Raw genomic sequence first — 21544 nt, forward strand, 5'->3', positions numbered from 1 at the left:
GATCAACTTAGTGACTATCGGGGTCTGAGAGAGAAAGAATAAAGGTAAAAAAGAGAAGAAGCCTTGAGGCGGCGAAACCAATCTCTATTACACAGTGAAGTCCAGATTGTTCCTGCCTTTGTAACCAAGCTTAGGAGAAGCTCGTAACACACGCAGAGTTATTGAACATGATCCGTAGGATTTCCTTAATGAACTTTTCAATCCCTGTGGCGCCTTTCAGATTCAAACTCGGTAAATCCGTCAATACCACGTCCGTCCTGCCCACCAGTACGGAAATATTCGCCGACAATACCGAGTGCATAGCACGATGCAGCTGTGACAAACCCACCGATGAGCATCCGACGTAGGACTTTGCCAACCTTAGACTTTCTCTCTTTGGAAAGTACGTTGGCCCCTTCAGAAGTATCACAACTAGAGGTAGGACCAGTAGTATTTGCAGTATCCAGTTTGAGGGACAGCCCAGGGGCAAGTTTCGATCGGCTGATAGCCTCATCACTGAACAAAGGTTCATTCCTCACAGCGGCACCAAGTTCGATTTTTGCTTTCTCAGTGCCACAGTCTGTGACGCGGTTACCGGCGTTGAGAGCCTTCGTGAACACAAGTATATCTCCACCACCCGAGACGATCTCGTAGCCCTCGGCTTGCATTTCTTCGAAGTATGGTAAGAACTTGGCTGGGTTGTTCAAGCGGGGAAGAACCACAGAAGGGTGAAGATACTCGTGTGTTGTGTGAAAAGAGGATATTGTTTCCCCTCGTGTCATTTGTAGCGTCGATGGATCATATGCTAGGATGTGGTAAGTATCGCTGGGCAGAGAGCTGTTTGCAGTAATCTGGGTGTTTCCACGACCCTGCTCGCCAGATCGTAATGCGTCGGTCCAATCTTTTTGGAAAGGTGGCGGAGAAATACTTGGACTTTCGTCTCGTGAATGTACTTGCTTCGTGCTTTCTAGCGCTGCAGGCTCGTTTGTCGTTCTGTTTCCGGACTTTACGGCCGCATGTTGCTGGAACCCCTCTCTTGCGCCTTGAGAATTGGCATCTCTGCCCGGGTCTAATGAATCGAATGCAGCATCCAAGTCTTTAGGTGTCTCGCACGGCTCCACGGACTCTCGCTTCAAATTTTTTGCGTTATATAACAAACGGATATCGCTAGGTCGCAAGAGGTCCAGATCCTCTGCCTCCTCTCTTGCCAGAAGCTCCTGTTGCTGCGCTGAATCCATGCCAGTGTAACTTGCGGGTTTATGATTGCTTTCTAAGAAGCTTGGTGATTTGGAGAGGCTTCTCTCGTCGGATACGTCAGCATTTGCTTCCCGGCCCGGATCAAGTTGCTCTTTGATATCGTTTCCATGAATATCCACATCTGACTTAATGAGTCGGGTAGTATCCTGACGCTGAGAGATTTCGCTGGGGGTTGTTCCGAATGTCTCTTTTTTGGCCAGTTCTGGAATGTCTGGCGGAGCTACCTGGACCTTCTTGACCGACTCTGAGTCTTGGTATGTGGGTGCATTCTCGCTTGAATGTGTTTCTGACCGATCGACACCAGAGAGATAGCCAGTCCATTCATCATGCCGCGTGCAACTCTCGGCGGGCGTTTTCAAAGATCTGTCTGAACAACCGGTGGTCTTCTCGGGTAATTTCCTAGGAACCATACGACCACTGATAGGGTCATATTCATGGTCCTCCACACCCCGGGTCTGCGTTATATGGGAGGTTTTGTCAACCGTGGGCGCTTTATCGAGGCCGAAAACTGACCGACACAATGACATGACTCGACCCTCGACGAAGTTCGGAAAGCCAAGAGGTTCAAGTCTTCTCCCGAATAGAGCTGCGTAAGGATCGACGGTGATCTCTTTCTTAATCTGCCTAATTCGGGAGCTCTCAGACTTCCAGAAGTCCATCCGAGGCTGTAACGAACTCTGAGAAATCCCTGGAAAGCTGAGCTTGGACCCAGTCCAGCCCCATCCAATATTCCACCCCGGGTGACGGTCGTGGTGCTGATGACCCCATGATACCTGCGTTTGCGCTTGTCGTGGATGGACAGCTGCTCTGGCCCCTAGATTCACTCGACAAAGGCGGCGATGTTTGTTTATCCGAATTCGAGTGTGGCTATCCGTATTGCCGTATCGCTGGTGACTATATCCCCATAGGTCTCGGCTTTGGGTGGAGCACTTTAGGATGTGGGAGGAGATCCGATGTGGAGCTTGAGATGGGCTCCCCGATAACGATCTAGAATATCGGATCGTTCCAAGGTTCGACACTGGGATAAGGTAGACCATGGTCACAAAAACCATCAGAGTAAAAAAAGACACACACACGAATATGTTCACATTACAGGCAGACTTGAATGATGATCGGATCGTTACTTGATGTGATCAATAAATGCGGAGAAGTTGGAATGGATGAGGAAGGCGGAGAGGAAGCGGGTCATCTGATTTGATTCGACAAGACTGGCAGCCTGAGGCAGCGAGATCACTGCACTGGCACCCTTACTAACTCTACAAGAGAACTTCAGAAATCAACAACAAAAAGAAAAGAAAAGAAAAGAAAAGCTATCCACAGCAAGTAAACTCCTCACACAATGTCCCGCATGTCACTTGGCATTTCTCCAGTGATCTCTCGCGTAGTTCCTGCGTGATCCCCCCGGGTGGATACCCCATACTGATGACCTCCGCTAGGGGTGAGGTTTCCGGTTGAAGGGTCGCCGAATGGATGCCGTAAGCATGGAAGCACTCGTTGATAGTCTTGGTTGTCTTCGCAAAATTTGCCACGGACGGATCGGATACCACGATGTGAACCGATGCCAGAGTCTTGCTTTGATTCAGGCGCCAGATGTGAAGCTCGTGGATGGCGAGGACGCCAGGAATCTATACACGTTGATCAATCTCAAGACTAATCCCACCGAGAGGGGTGGAAATACACGGCTCTTCCGAGCCCTGACCGTCAAGCAGACGTACCCTTTCAAGATCATGTTTCACGTCCGCCGGATCAACATCGTTCGGAGCACTCTCCAACAGAATCAGACCAGAGCGTCGCACTATCCACATCTTAGCCGAGTCATGACAATGCTGTCCTAGAATGAAGGTGAATACCGAGAGGAAGTGAAGTCAGGATGATCATCATCGCAATCCCCATACTCGTGCCGGGATCAGCATAGTACCGGCCCTCGTAATGAGTCAGCCAGATCACCAAGGCCGCAGTCATGACACCTAGGTTATTGGCCGCATCGCTGACCACATGAAGTAAGATCCCCAGCATGCCTAGGTCGTATCGGGTGGGGATCGGTTGACTGGTGTGCAGTTGGTGTTTGTGGTACCGATGCTGCATGATTGGGTGATCGTCAGTACCTCTCGGAAACTACGGTATGATATTTCCACGAACGAACCTCGGAGATATCCGCCTCGTCGGCAATCGGTGGGATAGCGGGTAGAGGTACTGCCGAGTGTCCGTGATGACTGTGCCCGTGGTCATGCTCTGCCCATCTGTCAGTCCAGTATCATATTGAACATTGGAGGCCAGGCGCACCATGGAGGAACACAGCACTGATCAGATTCAGACCCAAGCCCACGGCACCCATGATGAACATAAGCTTTGGATTCTCCACATCTATTCCAGATTAGTGGCGACATTTTCCATCTCGACAAAGGGTTTGACCCACACTGCAACGAGATAAAGCGTTCGATCGATTGTAAGAAAACGCTGATACCCAGGGCGAAAAGGAGTGCGCCATTGAAGAAAGCGCCTAGTAGCTGGGCTCGTTGCCATCCGAAGGATAAGGATTTGGGCGCATCGTCCGTCTCGGACACCTAAAATGTCTAGTCAGTTGTCTGTGTAGTGCTCCGGAAGAAAGAGGGAGCCTACCCTGAGAGCAACCAAGGCTACCACGAAACCGATCAAGTCGTTCAACTACAGGCTGGTTAGCCAAGCGACGGCGCCGTCAATACGTAGGAACAGATCCGTACATAATGGAAGGCATCGGCGACCAAGGCCAAGGAATGCGTGTAAAAACCAACTGTGAGACAATTTTAGTAACTATCGATCATGCGCGCCAACGAGGGATAACACAAAAGGGAGCGCCACATGGGATGAGAAACAGAAGACAGGAAAGGAAAAAAGGGAAAAAAAAAAGAAAAAAATGATTACTGGAAATCTCAGCCACGAAGAAAATCGAGGAAATCCCGATGACTGCAGACAAGCGCTGGGAGCGCGTTATTTTGAGGCCCATTTTCTGGGGGTTTGAATGTTGCAAATGAGACTCCGGGAACATTCGAATCGAATCAAGGAATTCGATTTATTCCAATCGGGACTGAGAAGCTTCGGGGAATTTGTTCAGACCTCTCTTCCCACCCCTTGCGTGGATCTTTCCGTGGGATGGGACTGGAATGGGGGGTTTATGTTGGGGATACGAGAAAGAAAAGGTGAAGGGTTGCAGGGACGAAGAATACTGGACACTTGGATCTGTGACTGTTAAGTCAACAATTGTAATAAGCAGAGCATTCACTGACATTGACATGAGGTGGAATATGACCCGCATCGGACAATTTCACCAAAGGAATTCCCCATACTAGTAGTGAGAGGATGAGCTCCCAAAATAGAAATCCATGATAGCAATTTAACCCGAAGCCTGCAGGGTTGTCAGTCAGTCGTACAACTTGATTTGCCCCTGATACCATCTACTCGTTCACGACTCAGAACACTCAATCGTCACTCAGTGACTCAGTGACCACGCATCGCCCTTGCCATCTCGTCATTGAGGATTCGCTGATTGCCTGGATTCGCCATCGGACTGGAGGGATTTGCGGAGAATAAAGAGTCCGGTCAGAGATCAATTCCTGACGACCTTGGTGGATAGTTAGGAGGAAGCTGGAGAGACTAATAATCATAGAAAGGAATATAGATGATTCAGGATACAGGATATGTCCATATCAAACGCAGAGGCTATGCATCTAGATGATCAACATATGTATATCCCATGCACCAGGGGAACGAAATCTAAAAAGAAAAGGAAATGGTATAGAACAACACCGGTCTAATGCAACAAAAAAAATGGAGACTCATGTGGAATCAATCCTCACATATTATCCTCGCTCCAATGACTTCTCGCTTTCATCCATGCGTCGTGTTCGCTTTTGCCCTGTTCAACATCCATCCCAACTCCTAATCCCCGCTCCACCCATTGTTTGCTGCCCATCTCGGAGAGACGGGAGAGCGCACGGGCAAACGCAAACCGCTCCTCATCGCCGCTGAAGATGGAGGTGGACTTCAGCGCTGTCATGGAGAGGCCAAGGTCATCCATCATCATTCGCATCGCATCGGAGAGATCACTGCCTTCCCCTTCCCCCAGAGAGCTCTTCACTTCCGCCTCGGAGAGGAAGAGATTGGTCAAGGGCACTTCGGTCGTAAGGACTAGTTTGGCCTGTAGGGTGTTCAGTCTCAAAGCTTCCGCATTCTTTTCTTTTCTTTTCTACACGTGCTGGGTGGGCGCTTACTCTGCTTTCGTAGACGGCATCAATGAAAGTAATGAATCGACGCGCGAGGTCACGCTGATTCAACGTCATCCCCGGGACATCGGTGATGATGAACGCATCGTAGTTCCGGACTAGCTCTAGATAGTCTGCTGCTCCTGTCGCTCTACCAATCAATTGCTGGAAGCTGAACTGAGCGGCCCTACCGCTGGCCAGGGGCACCTCGATCTTGCGGCCCCAGACCTCTTGCGTTGCTGGGTGGGGGGGATCCTTCGGGTCGCCGAGGAACTCGAACCATTTCTGGGCATGCTGGTTAGCATCCGGGCCTAAGGGGTGATGGTAGACACCGGAAGTGGGACGAGGGATCTTGCGGTAGTCGGTGGGGGAGTCCAAGTTGATCACGTCCAGAGCGGTTTTCAGAAGGTTGATGCATGGGATGAAAGATTCCCGCTGGATGCCGTTTTTGTACAGGTCGTCGGGGTGCCGGTTGGAGGTGGTGACGAGCACGACCCCATGGGACATGAGGGATTCAAGAAGGCGCCTCAGAATCATAGCATCGGCAACATCTGTACACTGGAACTCGTCGAAACACAGCACGCTCGAGTTCTCGGCGATATCCGCGGCTACTAAGGGCAGTGCATCAAAATCATTGCCGTACCGCATCTTGACCACATGCACGCGCTTATGTACATCCTGCATGAAGTTGTGGAAATGGATCCGAGACTTGGACGAGATATTCGACGGCAGGGTGTCATAGAACAGATCCATGAGCATGGTTTTCCCACACCCGACATCTCCATACATATACAGGCCCTTTGGGAGGCTCTCGGGGATGGTTAACTCTTCCTTCGCCTTGCTGCGCCCGAACAAAGAACCAAGGAACGACGTCTTCGGCTGAGGATCCAACGACTCGGGATTCGGGTGGATCACGGCAGGAGGGCAGTAGGTTCGCAGCCTTTCATAAAGGTCTTGCAGTCTCTCAATAATCTCTGTTCGTCACGGAACCATCATCAGCATTGACCACACTCCGGTGATCAGTCAAAGAAGAGTGAGGGACGTACGTCTCTGATAAGAGTCATCCCGTAACCGACCCTGTTGTACCCTTGAATCATATTCCTTTAACGGGCCCCCCTGCGGCTCAGCTGCGACGTGATTTGAGCCTACCGCTGTCGCGTACCGTCGCCCATCCGGAGCCGATTGACGTCTCTGGACATTCCACCTATCGGTTATCCGGACGGCTGACGGGAAGGGTATCCGGGACCGGTTCGCATTGACATATCGCCGATGTACACTCCTCTTGGATTCTTTGACAGGATAGGGCGGTCTAATACCATGAGGCAGCACCAATGGCCTCCGAGACCTCAGCGTGACTGGAACGTAGTCCGCACAGAGTCTTGCGGACGACCCACTCCCTGGCATCGCTACGGTACAAGATGTCCAGAATTCTCACTTTTCTTTTCTTTCTCTTTCCCGATTGATGTGTCCCTGTCCACTAAAATCAAGGCATGTAGTGTCCTGTCTCTCTCTCTCTATGTGTGTGTGTTTGTGTGGGTGAGTGGGTGTATACGCAGGTGTACAGGATTTGACTTGAAGCCGAGGTTAGTCGCGAATCGGAGTTGGTGGAGGGCGCTGAGTGGGTGGGGCTGCACTGGGGCAGGGTTGTACATACAACAGCTTAACAATCGGTAGTAGTACTCATAGTAGATGCGGAAGTGCCTATGTGAGGTATGTGAAGTGCATAGTATCGTTTATTCAGATAAGAATATAATGGAGAGGGAAAAGAAGAAGAGAGATAAGATGGTAGGTAACGAGTGTTAACTCGAAATACTAGAAGAAGCGGAGAGAGTTCTGCCGTTCCCTCAAATCCACCGCCTGGTAGGAGATATAGCGCTGGCGCTGTAAGAATACTAGTTTGGCCTTCTTGTGGCACTCCGGTAAGGAAGATCTGTAAACCGAGATTTCTCCTTTTCTTATGGATTGTGTGTTTCGCTGCTTTCCTTCTCGATCCAACAAAACAGTCTCTTCTCTAACCGGCGTGCACTTGTCGGGCCTGCAATACCTGGTGTTTTCTTCATTATTGCTCGATATCTCGGCCAAAAGTCGTCGCCACCATGAATACGATCGAAACGATCCGGACTGTGCTGAATATCGCTTACATGTAGAACCTAAAACTTAAGAGGAGGAGTTATTTACTGTTTCTATCGAGCAAGAAAAACCAAATGGGAGACCCTCTTAGTATATGTCCGGAACGATTTCGCAGTGACCAGTCGCTTTCAGCTGTAGAAGTTGTGTCCTTGGATTGCATCAACCATAACAATGGCAAAAGCGAGCGAGAGGTCTTGATGCAAGGTCTCAAAATAAACGGCCGAGTCAAAACCCTCGGACAAAACCGTGGCAACCCCTAGTGCGCACAAAGATTGGCAGATCACGTTGATCGAAGCGGAGAAGATGTTGAAAAGAAATGGTCCTGAATTGCTTGATAACCCTAATGGAATATGATTTCCGTGGTCAAAATTACAAGATCTTCAAGAAGATCAGGCCCACACATTTTGCGCTTTCCTGAGCTGGATAAGAGTGCTCCCGTATCTGTAACCTGTGATATACATTTGCCAGTTCACTGGGCTCAGGGCAAAGGCCAATAGGTTCTCATGTTGCGGGCTGTATAAATCCGCTCTCTCCTCTCGGGGATACCTTAGTGTCTTCACGGCAATCGGACTTCCTATGATTGTTAAAGCTCCAGCCACTCCTTATCTATCAGGAAATATTCATTATGGAAAACGTAAGATAACTACTCATTAACGCTTGTGATAAGAGATCAAAAAACTTTTTGGAATGAACGGGCTTGCTTCAGATAAAGAAGGGGAAGGATAGCCTTTATATATATGTACCTATACGTACCGGATTTTCTACAATATCGTAGATTTCCTGTTTTGAACGCCGCCGCTTTAGTGAGGGTACTCAGGGCCTTGCTCAGTAAATACTCCTGGTCACAGATCACCGTTCAGTGAGCGCTCAGGGCCTGCTCAGTGAGTAGTCATATGGTGTACTGAGTTTGCTTACTGGCCCTTTATTCAGTGTGGGTAGGTTTGATAACTATCAGATGAACAGCCCTCAAGTTTTGCCCGAGTCTGTACCAATACTTGTTATACAAGATGACGCAGTTAGAATCTAGATGGGATTAATTTAACCCCCAGTGGCAAACTTCTAAAGAGAAGTGTAAACACTGAGAGTAATCATAATCAGATTAGGAAATGGACTCTGACAAAGCTATATAAAGGCATGTAATTTCCTTACTTTAAGAACCTTGAATTCAATACAGAGAAGCATAAGAACTTATTTTATATTTATTTCTTGATTTTACTAGAATGACTACTTTTACTTCTTTTAATTATCTGAGATCTCTTAGATTTACCATATTTACTTTTCCCTTGTTCACTGACAAGCTAATGGGTAAAAGGAACCATTTTAAAGAGAAAGAGATAAAGAGAAAGTATTGTAAGTATTACAAAGTAAATAGCTATTTTTCAAGAGCTTATTAAGAGAAAGATACTAAATAAAAGAAATAAAATTATACTGATAAAGTAAAAAATATATATCATAAATATATAACTCTCTATTTAGAGTAAGTTAATACACAGTTGGCTACCAGCTTAAGTCTGGCTGTCCAGCTCCGGATATTGTTATTATTAAAGATTTTATTTACTGGTATTTAGAAATGTCACTGCCAAGGGCCTACAGGAGGTATCACTTAACTAAGAGAGATTTTGCTACTTCTTCTGTTTGGTCCTTATCGCAGCTGGCTACTCCAGAAATGCTACAGTCCATGATATCCATCGGGAGCTAGGCAAGAAAATTGAAGGTGGACTATAATTTTAATATGTCCTGCTAAGAAAATGTTTACTGAAAACTCCCTATAGCAAGATATAGCTCTATACCTGTATCCCAAATATACGCTTATTATTCTGAGTCAACCTACCCAGAATACTATCAGGCGCACTGTTCATCAATCAATACGGTCAGTGGGATCCTGAATGATAAGGAAGAGACCTATCACATAGTATACTTCCAGGGTTATAGACAATTCAGAAAAATTAGATTATCCTCTGGGCTACCTGCTAAGAACAAAGAGGCTATTTTAAGAAGGCCTGAGCTTATTAAAGCTAGAAACTGTATCCAAGAGCTTATAAAAAAAGTAGACATAGTAGCTGCAGAGTCTGAGAAAACTGAACACAGGAAGATACACACCCGCATTTAGCTCTCTAACATATAAAACTTCCAGTCTCAGTGATTCCAAGAAAGAAAAGATTAGCGAATCATTAACAGAGAAAGAAATAACCTGGAAAATCAGAGAAAGAATATATGCACGCGGGCATTAGCTCTTATCATGCCTAAATTAGGTTTTTTAGCAGTAACTCTGTTATCTGTTGAGTTACTCTCCTTAACCAAAGACTTCTTTTTGGTGAGTAGTTGTTGACACAGTGCTGTTATAATTATGATATGATCTCTTTCCTCAATAAAGCTCCGGCCGACAACGGACAATGTTCTGTAGATAATTGCCGGGAGGATATTCAGAAGTGAGTAAATTTAATCATATTTCTCAGTAAAATTCTGACAATTACAGATTAGAAAAGAGCAAGAGAAGTCTCTATATTTATGACTGTACTTATCAAGAGATAGCACAACGCCTGCTTATAAGCAAATCAGATTTGCAATACTATTATAAGTATATGACTTGGTATCCACAGGCGGAATAGCATGACCATTGCGGTTACTACCTACAATCATGGGCCAATCGCTATTATAAAGTTGTTATCTATTGTTATACTGTTATTCGCTCCGGCTACTGCCCTTGCTGCCTTTGGAATCAAGGACTCCCAGTCAATGAAAGATTAAAAAATTGGCTGTATAGTGCGAACCTGAGGAGGCATGCTGAACAACCCCTTGAGGAGGCCGAATGGCCAACAACTGACTCTATATATGGCTGCTCACTGTTATTTACATTGGAGCGGGACTTCCGGTACCATCTACATGATATACACGGTCTAGCTGATAGAATTCGGGAGCCTGGGAAGTCAACTTCAAAAAGAAAAAGAGATACCAAAATAGAAGTAGCCGGTGTAGAGAAGAAAGCCCAAGAACTAAAGCCAAAGAAAATCCAACTTCAACACTATTAACCCCCAAATCAACATCTGCAGGCAGCTGATTCTCATGAGTTGCCTATATCAACCCAGACGCGTGCCTCGGTCTTAAAGCCGGCAATTTTCACCTTCTGTGAATATCCATACCCTTCTTCCTACTCCAGCAGTAATGCACCAGGCAGCCTGATTAGCGACGAGAGCGGTATAGCTAACATTTCAGCCCCCACTTCTTCTTTAAGTTCTCTTTATATAACACCTGGTTTTGAACTGAGAGATTATTAATCCCAGAATCCTTGATCCACTTTGGCCGGGGAACGGTACCCCGCCTCCCATCGGCAGGACATATAAAGCGTCCGGACCGGCTGCCTATATTGATAGAGATGTGGGCATCGCTCACGAAGAACTGACTGATGACCTGACCATTGTCCAGTTTGATGCCCTCTATGTAGACAGTTATTGAAATGGACACGAAGGATCCGGGGCCACTACAGACACAACACCTGCGAATACCGCAGCTCGCGGGGATGTACATTCAAGCACTCCTGACCTAGGTTCAAGAGATGAATCATCTGATTGTTCCCTCAAAGGCGGTGTTCAAGGTACATTGCTCGCCAAAGATCCCCATCAGACTTCATCCACCTGTGAAGGGCCTGTAACCCGAGCGAAAGCCAGAGCTACCCTTTCTCTATCCTCAATTACTCGAAGACATAAAACTGGCAAATTTGCCAACACTGCGCCCGCTTGGACCTTGCTAGAAGGATATTGACGCTGCCGGGCAATTACAGAATCCGGTCTGAAAGAATCTAGCACGAACTACCTTATATACAAGGCTTACTGATTGTCACACGAGAGCTTGTTCTTGGTTCTCTAGTACAGTGGCCTTACTATTGTCAGTGGAAAAGAAACTTTTATCGCCCATAAAATTATTACTTGTTCACAGTCTGACTATTTGAGCGGGCGTGCGATAATGAGTTTACGAGATATAGCCTTCTGTTGAGAAGGTCGAGCAAGGCACCTAGAGATTTATTCTTTTTAGGAGCATAAGCCTTCATTTAACAACAGACATGCTTAGTCGAAAACAGTTTTTCGGTGCGGATACCCGCTTCATTGAGTAACTTACCGTAACAAACTTTTCATACATTTCCCCCCGTATTTAATTCGCACATTCTGGTCTCTAGGTAGGCACGGCGAACTTAATGCATTGTAAGGTTCCCATGATAACGAAATTCATATTGGCTGGCTGGCACAATAAGTAAAACTAGTGATCGATCGTCAATACAGTCATGTCTGGGATCGGCGAAATAGTTTCTACAAATATTCCTCGACGAACATCCTGCAGCAATTATAGAACTTCTACAACTTAAGGTTTACTTCATCCTGTAAAGTAGCATGATATTATGTATGTAGCTGCCATTAGTTTTTATAGCAACTGGGGAAGGAAGCAGTTACAAAATCAGCACAATTCAAAGTGATAAAGATATCAGCGTCATTTGCCTTTCCGTACAGGTTGCTCCGTCAGCGTGATATAACAGGCAAGGTAAGTAATAGTGAGGACAACATTTTTCTTCTAATTGCTTTTCGATACATATAAAGCAAGCTCTGAAGAGTCTAGGTAATTATTGGAAATGCGGGATTCTGTATTACCTAGTAATCTACCGCTGAATCCTAATGAGTGCAAATGATCAATTGATGAGGTCTGATTCCTGATCTAGTGGTAAAATGATTGATATATATAGGCTTTGAGATGATCACTAAATCATGCGGTATCATAATGATACAGGATGATGATATATGATAATCATGGCCTAAAGTAGTAATCGAGGCGCTATTCTAAATGGAGTAGGGTGGTGGCTGATAGTGGAGCTTTAGTGGTAATTTCGGTTGACAGTAATTTATCATACTCTTTTCAGATTCCAATTTATGACATAATATTTGATACTGTTATCGCGGCCATGGATAAAGAAAACCAAGCACGTGGCCTCAGCCAGTTTAGATGCTGTATATATTACGCAATACACTTCATTTTCCTAACTTCCTAAGAGAAAGGATGCAAGAAAGCTTTGATCAAAGACGCGATAGGCAGGAGGCCAGTGATGCATGCGAGGATAATTCGGCTGAAATTATATGTTTAAAGTTGTTAGTAGCACGCCTACACATAACTAGAGACCAAGTCTGGCGCCTCAAATAGTGCAGCTCGCAATCCCAAGAATAGTTACGTCGACAGAGAGAGGGCTAGCAAGCAATTAAGCTCCATACTGGGCTAAAAAACAACGGCTGACAAAACGGATGATTAGGGACTGCGGATATTGCTGGTAACAATACGCATAGGAGAAAGCTCATTTAACATAGCAATGTATGAAGTAGAATCATTCTAGCAATTACATTAGAGATTGATGGCCCTATTTTTACGAGGTGTCGTCAAGGACATTGCTTGTTTAAGCCATGGCCTATCAAAATCATATTAGCAGTAACTCTCACGTAATAACAATAATATATTCTGTCTATAGTATGATTTAATACTTCATCGTATGCTATAGCAGGTTTATCTTTGACTTTTTCAAGAGACTGGAAGGTCATACCAATGGCCAAAGGAGGTATAAAATACATGTTGAACAAGGTAGGCAGGCAGATAGGCGGGCAGGTAGATAGCTAGGGGTGCGGTTCAGTCATTAGGCGTAATAGACCGCCAGACCAACTTTGCTGCCCTTTCCCTATAAAGTACTATCTCTGATTTGGGGCATGCCAAATCAAGCCTCAGGCAATGGGTCAAAATTTGCATTAAGGAGGGGAGCAGTTAACAGAGTTTATCAAAGGTTAAATCTTTTCACAAAAGTATAATTAATAATATTAACTTCAGCACAAGTATCCACATCTGCAGTGGTCTCCATAATGTTGTATAAGGGCAATTTCATAGGACGATAGACTACAAAGCATGATCTTGTCAAGTACCTCCAGAGGTTGCTTCGTTCAGAGAACCAATCCCACATCATCTTTGCATGTCGCTTATTACTCCCACTCGGCAAGCTTTTCTCTAATGTGCAACTTGGTCGTGCCAGCTTGGAGATCATCCCGGTAGGTAGGTCGTTTCTGGAAGACAGTCACGATGTCAGAGCCGCCAAATTGGAAGTACGAAATATTTTGTCCCTTCTCCAAGAATTGTCCCTCTTCTACAGTGAGGACGACTGAAGAGACCTGGGCCATTCCAATGGGCAAAACCGCAACCATGCCATGGTCCACGGATTTTTTATTGCCCTTGCTATCGTAGCTAGTATCAATCACAATGAGGCCACGAGTTTGACACCATTGATAACCAGCGTGGTCTGGTGCAGTGATACCAGCGCCAGGTTTCGGACCGTTGGCACTAGGCTGCTCAGACTGATTTTCTTCAAGATTATTATTCAACCTGTAGCGTGCGAGAAGCTTCTCTTGGCTATTGGAATTGGTTTTCTCCTCAATTCTCGTAGTGTTATCGAATCGTCGCTGTAGTTCCTGGGGACTCATAACAATATCCCGCACAGGGCAGATGGTAGTTTTGCCGTCTGCAGTTTTGGACTGCGCGACTTGAAGGTAAACTTGTTCTTGAATGTTCTTTGCTAGGACCACTTTTCCCTCTACTGGGGCGTGCTGACGATGGTAATCGGTCGGCCCAAGAAAGGCATGCGTGAAGCTCCCGTTTTTATACGTTTCACCCCCATCAATGGCTCGGACCAAGTCTTTAATAGGCCAATCGATGCCCTTGGTTTTGATACACACCTCGGCAGATTTTGGATCGGCCGGATCAATATGAACAATCCCTTCGTTAATGTCCCAGAAACCGTTAAATACCGAATCAGCGCCCTGGACAATGAGCTTGTCATTACCCTGTCCATCAAGTGGGCGGGAGTAGTCAATATCAGCCCATTCTCGTGAAAACCATTGATTGAATGATTTCCAACCTCCTTCGGGGACTTTCCACTGTGAGTAGCGGTCTCCCTTGTCGTACTTAGTGCCTTTGTCTGCATCATCAGGGCCTTGGCCATATTTGTGACTGGTGTAGAAACTCCAAATATTTCCAACTGACTCAGGTGTGGACATGTATTCCCCCAATCGTCGCGCATATGCAACAAGCCAATAAGAAAGCCATCTCAAATCGGTATCGGTAAAGGCAGGTGCGATTGGAGTTTGAAGGTCACTGAGTTGCTGCTGGTTAAATGGCCAGTAGAGCACAAGGATCTTTCTCAGGACTTCATCTCCCTTGGAGCTGACTGTAGGAGTCCACTCAACAAAATCATCAGCAAATTTGAGATAGCTATCCAGATCCGTAATATGTTCAGCCTCCATTTCTCTTTTGCCGTGCTCAATTGCGGTTTCAATGGCCCAGTTAAATAACGCTAATCTATCGACCTTGAGTGGAACCTCTTCCTTCTTTGTTTTTTCATTATTTATAATCGGGGTTCGCCGATTGATAAAATCAACCAGGTCCTGAATAATAGCATGCTTGGGTTTGTAGGTAATGGGTTTATGGAGGTCGACACCTTTAGACACAATCATGAGGGGCAAATTCTTGGGAAAGTTTTCTTCAATAAAAAGAAGTAGAAATGTCAAAGGGAAAGAACTTGGATGATGGACTGTAATGTTTAAGACTGGATTACAGAACAAGCCCCGAAGTTCATAGGCTTTTACAGAAGTGTTGACTGCCAAAAGCGTCTCCAGGTCGGTGGCCACGTAACGACTACAGCATCATCTCTTTCATACAACGGTTTCATCCTCCAAGCGTCTCGAGCAAGTTGCCCATGGATGGTGAGATTCAAGGTAGCAAAGTCGATTACACCTTCTCATCCGCTGAGTGACTGGAGTCTAGATCATTTTCTCCATAGATGAAGTAGCCATATGGACCCGCGCGAAAAGCTAGCATATCATGGCTGTAATAGTCGTTGAGTCATGATCCAGATGCTAACGGCGACCACGAACTGAATCATTTCCCTTTCTTGCACAGACAGTGATAGATGCAACAGGTATAGCTCCCAGCCAAAAGTTTAAATAATGAATTTTCCACTACGCCCAATTTCAATATTTTATGACTGGGTATTATACCATTCAACAGGTTTTAGATTATGATATAATCTATATAATTACTCTCATGAGAGGTGAGACAGTGTAGTCATGCAGAGTACCACCATTCTACCACAAGGTGTCATGACCATAATTTGGATGCTGAATGAAACATAACCTACACAAGTCACATGATTGACTTCCAACAATTAACCTACTCTTTCATATATTATTAGTGACAATTTAATTGTATTTTCTTACAAAATATTCATTACATTAGCGCTAGAAATACTAAGCATAGCAAATAGTTGTAGATAGAAAAACTCAGAGTATGTAATTATAGATAGTGACTAAGAGAAATATCTATATGGAGAATTGTTAGAATATTAGAATATCCTGCCTGATAATTTTGGCTGAGTCAAAAGTTTCATAAAAACAGAGATATACAAAGTGTATGACAACGAGATGACTTCATATAAAGGAAGACTCTTGTATTCGGAGTGAACGGCAACTTAAATTCATATTCAAGTTCAAAAAGTATGGATACCCAAGTAAATGGAACCTCAGGATTTCATGTCAAAGTTAAAAGTATTCACCAACACCATATTAAAATTCACGTATAAAATCATTGATTCAATCAATGAATCATGAACAAACTGAAACATTAGGCAGAAATAAGGCACTCTAAGTGTCATGGAAACACTAGACCCGCAGCCGGCTTGGCACGGCGGATATCTCGGAGTATATTTTACTTTAATCAAAGTATTTTTTAAAAAATTTCAATCTAATCAGTCGAGATTATAAATATAGGGCTGTTGACTCCTAGGCAAATGACTGCACAAAATGGCAGCAGAAGACTGTCCAGGCTATATACCAGACCCTAAGCTGCAACAAGGCAATAATTGACACTCTTATGCTTAAAAAAATACATATGCTAACATCCTTTGATTTGACAGACCAAGATGTGATCTACTTGGTCGGCGGAATCATGCTTTCTCTGGAAAAGGATAAAAATATCTTGTATGCTTATATTCCAAGTTATAGTGGATATGGGCTTCCGGTAACGATTACAGCCAGTAAAGCGTTCAGCTACTACTGCGGCTATACACCATTTTCTCATGGGTTACTTTCAAATCCGCAGTAATCAATAGAACTGTCTCTCTGCTCCCATATGAGGGTACTTCCTCTTGTAAGAAGAAGGTCACGGATGACAATATCAAAAAAGAATGAAAAAGTATACGCGCTGTATAACATTATTAAGGGAATACTCCCAGAAGAATAGTAGAACACTCGGACTCCTTTTAAGAATGAAGAAGTTGCACGGGTTTATGTTGTCCGAGTCAATATCAATACTGGGGAATCTTGCACGCATAAGCGCCTAGGTATATTTGGCTATGAAGCAGAGTGGGAAACAGGCGCCGGAAAAGAGTATTAGAAGGGGGCGATTCCGATGTAGAAGACATACAGTTTAATAACTCAGGGGAAAACTGACAAAGACCTCCCCTGTTATTATTATTATTATTATTAATAATCAAGTTTAACGTCCATATCGAGCCGTTGGCTATGACAGACACATGTGCCTAGGTAGTGGCCTATGCCACTGCCTCTAATTGTTCCCTAGGGGTCCTATCAATCTCCTCTATTATTTGTGTATTCATTCTAGTCTTTTTCCTCGCTCGAGCTGCCTGTCTGCGCTAGAGCCTTTGGGCTATGCCCTCCTCAGTATTTATTACTTGCTAGATATTATCTAGGTGTGCCTAGATTGCTCTTTTTACTATTCTTCTTCTCTACTCTCTGCTTCTTTTACCAGCTCTAGGCCCCAAAGATTATCTCTAGAGGCTCTGTCTATCTCCCTAGCTGCCTTCCCTGGAAAGCAGCTGATATCTGTTGTTGCCAGGAAGGTTATTAGGGCCTTTGTGGCCCTCTGTTCCTTAAAGAGGCGGTATTCTGGGGCTGTTTTGTTCTATCCGGGTGGTAATACTCCTGCCTTGACTAGGGACCTGTATAAGACCCGTCTCTGGTAGCGCTATTGTCTATATTCTACCAGTAAATAACCTGTTATTCTCTGTGGAGCCTGGCAGCTTCGATATCTAGGTGAGTCTCAGATCTCTATCTGATTTAGGTAGGTTAGTATTGCTGCATGCCCAACCTTAAGCTGATAGTATTAACAAGCAAGGTATTTTAGTACTACTCCTGCTATTGAATCTAGTTTCTATCCTTTCTGGAGTTAATAGGGCCTTAGCAATTCGATACGTAGGATCTTTCCACTAGGTAAAAAGATCCACTATGACCAACTCCGATCGGAGTTGATTTCCCAGGCGCGGTATATATATTATCGCAACTTGCCATTGGGGCCTTAAGCCTAAGGCTTACCCGCGACACCTGCGGGTTGGGCCGGATTTTTGAGGTTGTTCAACCCAGCCCGTTGGATTTGGGCCGGGCTAGGCTGGGTTTCGTGGGCTGGGCCTAACAAGTCTAGTCAAGGCTTATAGGATAAACAGCCTACTGAATTATATAGGCAAGGTAGTAGAAAAGGTGGCCGCTGAGCTATTTCTAGCCATGTTAAGATATCAGGGATTCTATATCTTGGATAGATAGGGTAGTACAGTGCAATTGATGCAGTAGCCTCCCTGATTCAGAAGGTCCATCAAGCAGAGGATAAAAAACGCTGGTGAAGGCCCTTTTTATAGATATAAAAGGGGCTTTTGACTATATAGATACTATAAGGCTAGTAAAGTATATACTTGTTGGTTTTCATAGAAAAGATAGATATAAAGCTTAAATCAAAGACAAGATTAGATTAAAAGATATAAATATTAAAGTATAGAGTAGAGTAAGAAAGAAAAATATTGATAATAGATATATCAATATAAAGTAAATGAGCGAATATAGTGAGTTTTTCCTCTTTCTTTAGAAATGCATGAATTCTTAGGCATATTTATATCTGGTTCTGAGGATGCTTTCTGTAATATCCCTAGATCAGGATTATGTTGTTTTCAGATCTGGTGATCTGATCAATCCGAATGCATCATTTGCATTCATCTTATCAGTTTCAGTGTACTGCATAATGTAACTCCTGATACGCCTATATAACAGTTCTTTTAGTTCCGAAAACGCTGTGGTAGGCGAATCTGCCTTCCTCGACGATTTATGATGGGAGGAGCCTCATCAACAACTTCAGGATTTACTAATGTCGTGGATCTAAGAGCGCTCAGGATAAATCGGGGAAAAGGACAGAGTGAGGACTATTTCAGCTACACGGACGTAGCCAATTAAGTACTTGAAGGGACGCTCTATTGACTATCTTGCTGGATCTTTTATACAACGCTATCCGCGTCGTTGACGGTTGTTGTTCTCAGGGGTAAGACCCTTAAGAGTGGATAAGAGATTACATCATGCCAAGTCACTAAGTATAGTGAACTTGATGCTATGTCAACCAAAATTACCGCTAGGCCACAAAAAGCGTGTACACCAGTTGGGCTTTATACAGTCAATTTCAGTATTTTTCAGGTTGATATGCTATCTTTCTTACAGTCTCCAACAGGTCCGTGAGCCACAACTTCAGATAGGTCACATGGCAAGAGGAACCACACCGCTGCTTTGAGCAGCACTAGTGGAAAAGATATGGCGTCAAGACTTGAAACATAGCGACTCGAGCTACTTCATGATATGATACAAGACACCCAGCCTTACACTAACGTACAGATTACCGAAGCAACCCATCGTACCCCACGGTCAATCAGGACAATCCGCTCGAATCTAAGATCCTTTGGAAGTGCCAGAGCACCAACAAACGGTGTCGGCCGACAACAAACGATGGCCCCATCCATCCTCGAAGCACTTTGTAAGCGTCTAATCAAAACACCCGATCTATACCAGGCCGAGATGGTGGTCTTCCTAGGGGATGAATTCCGTGTGCCTGCAAATTCCTTGATTCTGGTAGATTCTCCACACCACTGAGATCATTCTTTGCTCCACATAGAGAATTATTAACAAAAGCTCCAACTAGTGTTGAGAAATTGGCGGGGTCACGGGGTGGATGTAACGCTATCCGGTACGATGTCTTTGATGCGGAGTACATGTAGCGGCGGTGATGCGCATGTCTCACCTGCCACTCATGTTGATTGGCTGTGGGACGGACACCCGGGCGGTGGCCTGACAATCCATGACATGGAATGGGTGCCATGTCTTAGATCAAAGGCCTCCCGGATGTACTCCATCGGTACATCATCGGTACTACCTGTAGTCAGAGCAGCAGATCTATATAAAGACCGCCAATCCCTCCCCCTAGTCGGGAGGGAAAACAGATAACCCAGGCTTCTATTGCAAAACAAAAAGCGGAATACCAACCATGAAGACCTTCCTGATGACATTTGGTGCCCTCCTCGGCCTGGTCTCGGCCCAGAATGCCGTCGTGCATAACCACTGTGCCACCTCCATCTATGTGCAGTCGTTCCCTTACGATGGCAGCGCCCCCGGTCCTCTCACCACTGTTTCTAAGGGGGAAACCTTCTCCGAGAAATTTAGAGTATCTGGCTCGGTACGTTACTCCGTCCTATTCGGTTTGCGCAATATTCCATATATCAAGGGAAACTGACTGGAAATGAAATGTGCAGACCGTTAAGATCGCCCAGACAAAGACGCTGGATAAGCCTCTCTTCTTTGGCTATTCGTTCTCGTCTAACCCAGACTACGCGTACTGTGAGTGCACTCAATCTATCTGTCAGCTAGAAACTTTTATTAACCACATCATTCTTTAAGATGAACTGAGCACGGAATGGGGCAACCCCTTCGCAGCGAATCACAACTCGCTTAGTCCCGGGGACGGCTGTGAGGTCTTTGACTGTGCGGCCAATGATGCCGCCTGCTACAGTACCCCAGCTCATAAGAAGGTCTATGGGTGCCCCCAGCCAGTCACCCTGACGGTGGACCTGTGTCAGTAACTATGTCGCCTACACTCTGTAATATGGTAGGGTTATAAGAATATCTCTGTTTTCTTGTCCTTATTTCAACCTATCGCAGCCCGTCTTAACGATAACTATGTGTGAGAATGAGACAGGCATTTGTCGTGACACTAGTATTATGTGGGAGACTATAAATAATCATGATAAAAGAACCCAGGATGCCCCAGATCGTCGATTGTGGCAGAGGGAAGTGACGCCTTGCCAGATACTCCAGGCCCACACCAGCTTCTTCCTGTTTGTTTCGTTTGCATTTCTGTGGCAATTCTAGCTTCCATGGGCTGGTCATACAGCGGCGAGACATGAGTCATGTAATTATAGAAGTAAAATGCTGTCAGAGTAACGATATTGAAAAATAGCTATTCCGAGACCATCCTTAATGTAGGTTAGGTTAGGTTATATTTAAGGTGATATGAATCTATACGAGACCACGTGATCCTAGTGGCTTGGCCGCTTCAGCCCCTGAAGGCTTTACCCATCAGGAGTTGAGAAAAAGTGGCCTAAGATAGTTGATATAGTCGTCCATAGAATTGGTATCTATCGGAATGGCATCCGGTCCTCAGTAGGCTACGTACGTGTAGCTGATACAGCCTCATCCTGCCCATCTTTCCCTAGATCACAACATAAGGGAATTGTTATTTGGACCTCACGCTAGTTTAATAGGATATCCACTCCACCTTCCTGTAAAATCTCATTGCTTTTAGAATAGTTAAACCTTACTGTACAGCGTGTTAATCCTATGTAAAGTGTTAGCTAATTGTGGGTATATTGCTTTGCTAAAAGGCTTTCTTCTGGCCTTATATTAGATCCTGTAATTCAAAGGATGAAGAAGTGCTTGAATATAGAGAATATCAGACAGCTTTAGTTCTGGTATAATTAGCTTACTAACTTGCTTAAAGATGTCCCTACTTATCTTGTGTATAAATTTGATAAATACAGCTTTTAACCAGGTAGT

The 21544-nt window shown here is 44.9% G+C and overlaps 6 protein-coding genes across 6 annotated transcripts; 2 read left to right on the forward strand and 4 right to left on the reverse strand.

The window, feature by feature from the left end:
- Positions 1 to 197: 197 nt before the first annotated feature.
- On the reverse strand, positions 198 to 2273 carry BDW43DRAFT_301994 (uncharacterized protein; the record flags this gene model as incomplete). The annotated part of the gene is made up of 1 exon (XM_032045161.1): positions 198 to 2273. One exon carries the CDS (start codon positions 2271 to 2273, stop codon positions 198 to 200), a length of 2076 nt encoding a protein of 691 aa, XP_031897944.1.
- Positions 2274 to 2546: 273 nt separating this feature from the next.
- BDW43DRAFT_301995 (cation diffusion facilitator family transporter) lies at positions 2547 to 4219 on the reverse strand (the record flags this gene model as incomplete). Its single annotated transcript, XM_032045162.1, has 8 exons — positions 2547 to 2861; positions 2952 to 3031; positions 3087 to 3254; positions 3520 to 3600; positions 3653 to 3800; positions 3856 to 3900; positions 3957 to 4006; positions 4138 to 4219. The coding sequence occupies 8 exons, from the start codon at positions 4217 to 4219 to the stop codon at positions 2547 to 2549; spliced, it is 969 nt and encodes a 322-aa protein (XP_031897945.1).
- Positions 4220 to 4866: 647 nt separating this feature from the next.
- Positions 4867 to 7006, reverse strand: BDW43DRAFT_146383 (AFG1 family ATPase). The gene is made up of 3 exons (XM_032038378.1): positions 6521 to 7006; positions 5484 to 6448; positions 4867 to 5410 (listed from the first exon to the last, which is right to left on the reverse strand). Exons 1-3 carry the CDS (start codon positions 6876 to 6878, stop codon positions 5066 to 5068), a joined length of 1668 nt encoding a protein of 555 aa, XP_031897946.1. The 5' UTR covers positions 6879 to 7006; the 3' UTR covers positions 4867 to 5065.
- Positions 7007 to 7397: 391 nt separating this feature from the next.
- BDW43DRAFT_283647 (uncharacterized protein) lies at positions 7398 to 8052 on the forward strand. Its single transcript, XM_032042760.1, has one exon. The coding sequence runs from the start codon at positions 7432 to 7434 to the stop codon at positions 7633 to 7635; it is 204 nt and encodes a 67-aa protein (XP_031897947.1). The 5' UTR covers positions 7398 to 7431; the 3' UTR covers positions 7636 to 8052.
- Positions 8053 to 13603: 5551 nt separating this feature from the next.
- On the reverse strand, positions 13604 to 15127 carry BDW43DRAFT_301997 (phosphatidylserine decarboxylase; the record flags this gene model as incomplete). Its single annotated transcript, XM_032045163.1, has 1 exon — positions 13604 to 15127. The coding sequence occupies one exon, from the start codon at positions 15125 to 15127 to the stop codon at positions 13604 to 13606; it is 1524 nt and encodes a 507-aa protein (XP_031897948.1).
- Positions 15128 to 19979: 4852 nt separating this feature from the next.
- Positions 19980 to 20571, forward strand: BDW43DRAFT_301998 (uncharacterized protein; the record flags this gene model as incomplete). Its single annotated transcript, XM_032045164.1, has 3 exons — positions 19980 to 20168; positions 20245 to 20329; positions 20390 to 20571. The coding sequence occupies 3 exons, from the start codon at positions 19980 to 19982 to the stop codon at positions 20569 to 20571; spliced, it is 456 nt and encodes a 151-aa protein (XP_031897949.1).
- Between the last annotated feature and the right edge of the window lie 973 nt (positions 20572 to 21544).

Source organism: Aspergillus alliaceus, assembly GCF_009176365.1.
Source record: "Aspergillus alliaceus strain CBS 536.65 unplaced genomic scaffold BDW43scaffold_37, whole genome shotgun sequence".
Taxonomy (NCBI): Eukaryota; Fungi; Ascomycota; class Eurotiomycetes; order Eurotiales; family Aspergillaceae; genus Aspergillus; species Aspergillus alliaceus.

What these genes read in the sequence shown, in the direction of transcription:
- BDW43DRAFT_146383 (XM_032038378.1), bottom strand. Translation starts at nt 6,878, where the DNA reads ATGCCAGGGAGTGGGTCGTCCGCAAGACTCTGTGCGGACTACGTTCCA. An exon ending in GGATGACTCTTATCAGAGAC is followed by an intron (nt 6,449 to 6,520) that starts GTACGTCCCTCA and finishes CGTGACGAACAG; the next exon opens with AGATTATTGAGAGACTGCAA. An exon ending in ATGCCGTCTACGAAAGCAGA is followed by an intron (nt 5,411 to 5,483) that starts GTAAGCGCCCAC and finishes AACACCCTACAG; the next exon opens with GCCAAACTAGTCCTTACGAC.
- BDW43DRAFT_283647 (XM_032042760.1), top strand. Translation starts at nt 7,432, where the DNA reads ATGGATTGTGTGTTTCGCTGCTTTCCTTCTCGATCCAACAAAACAGTC.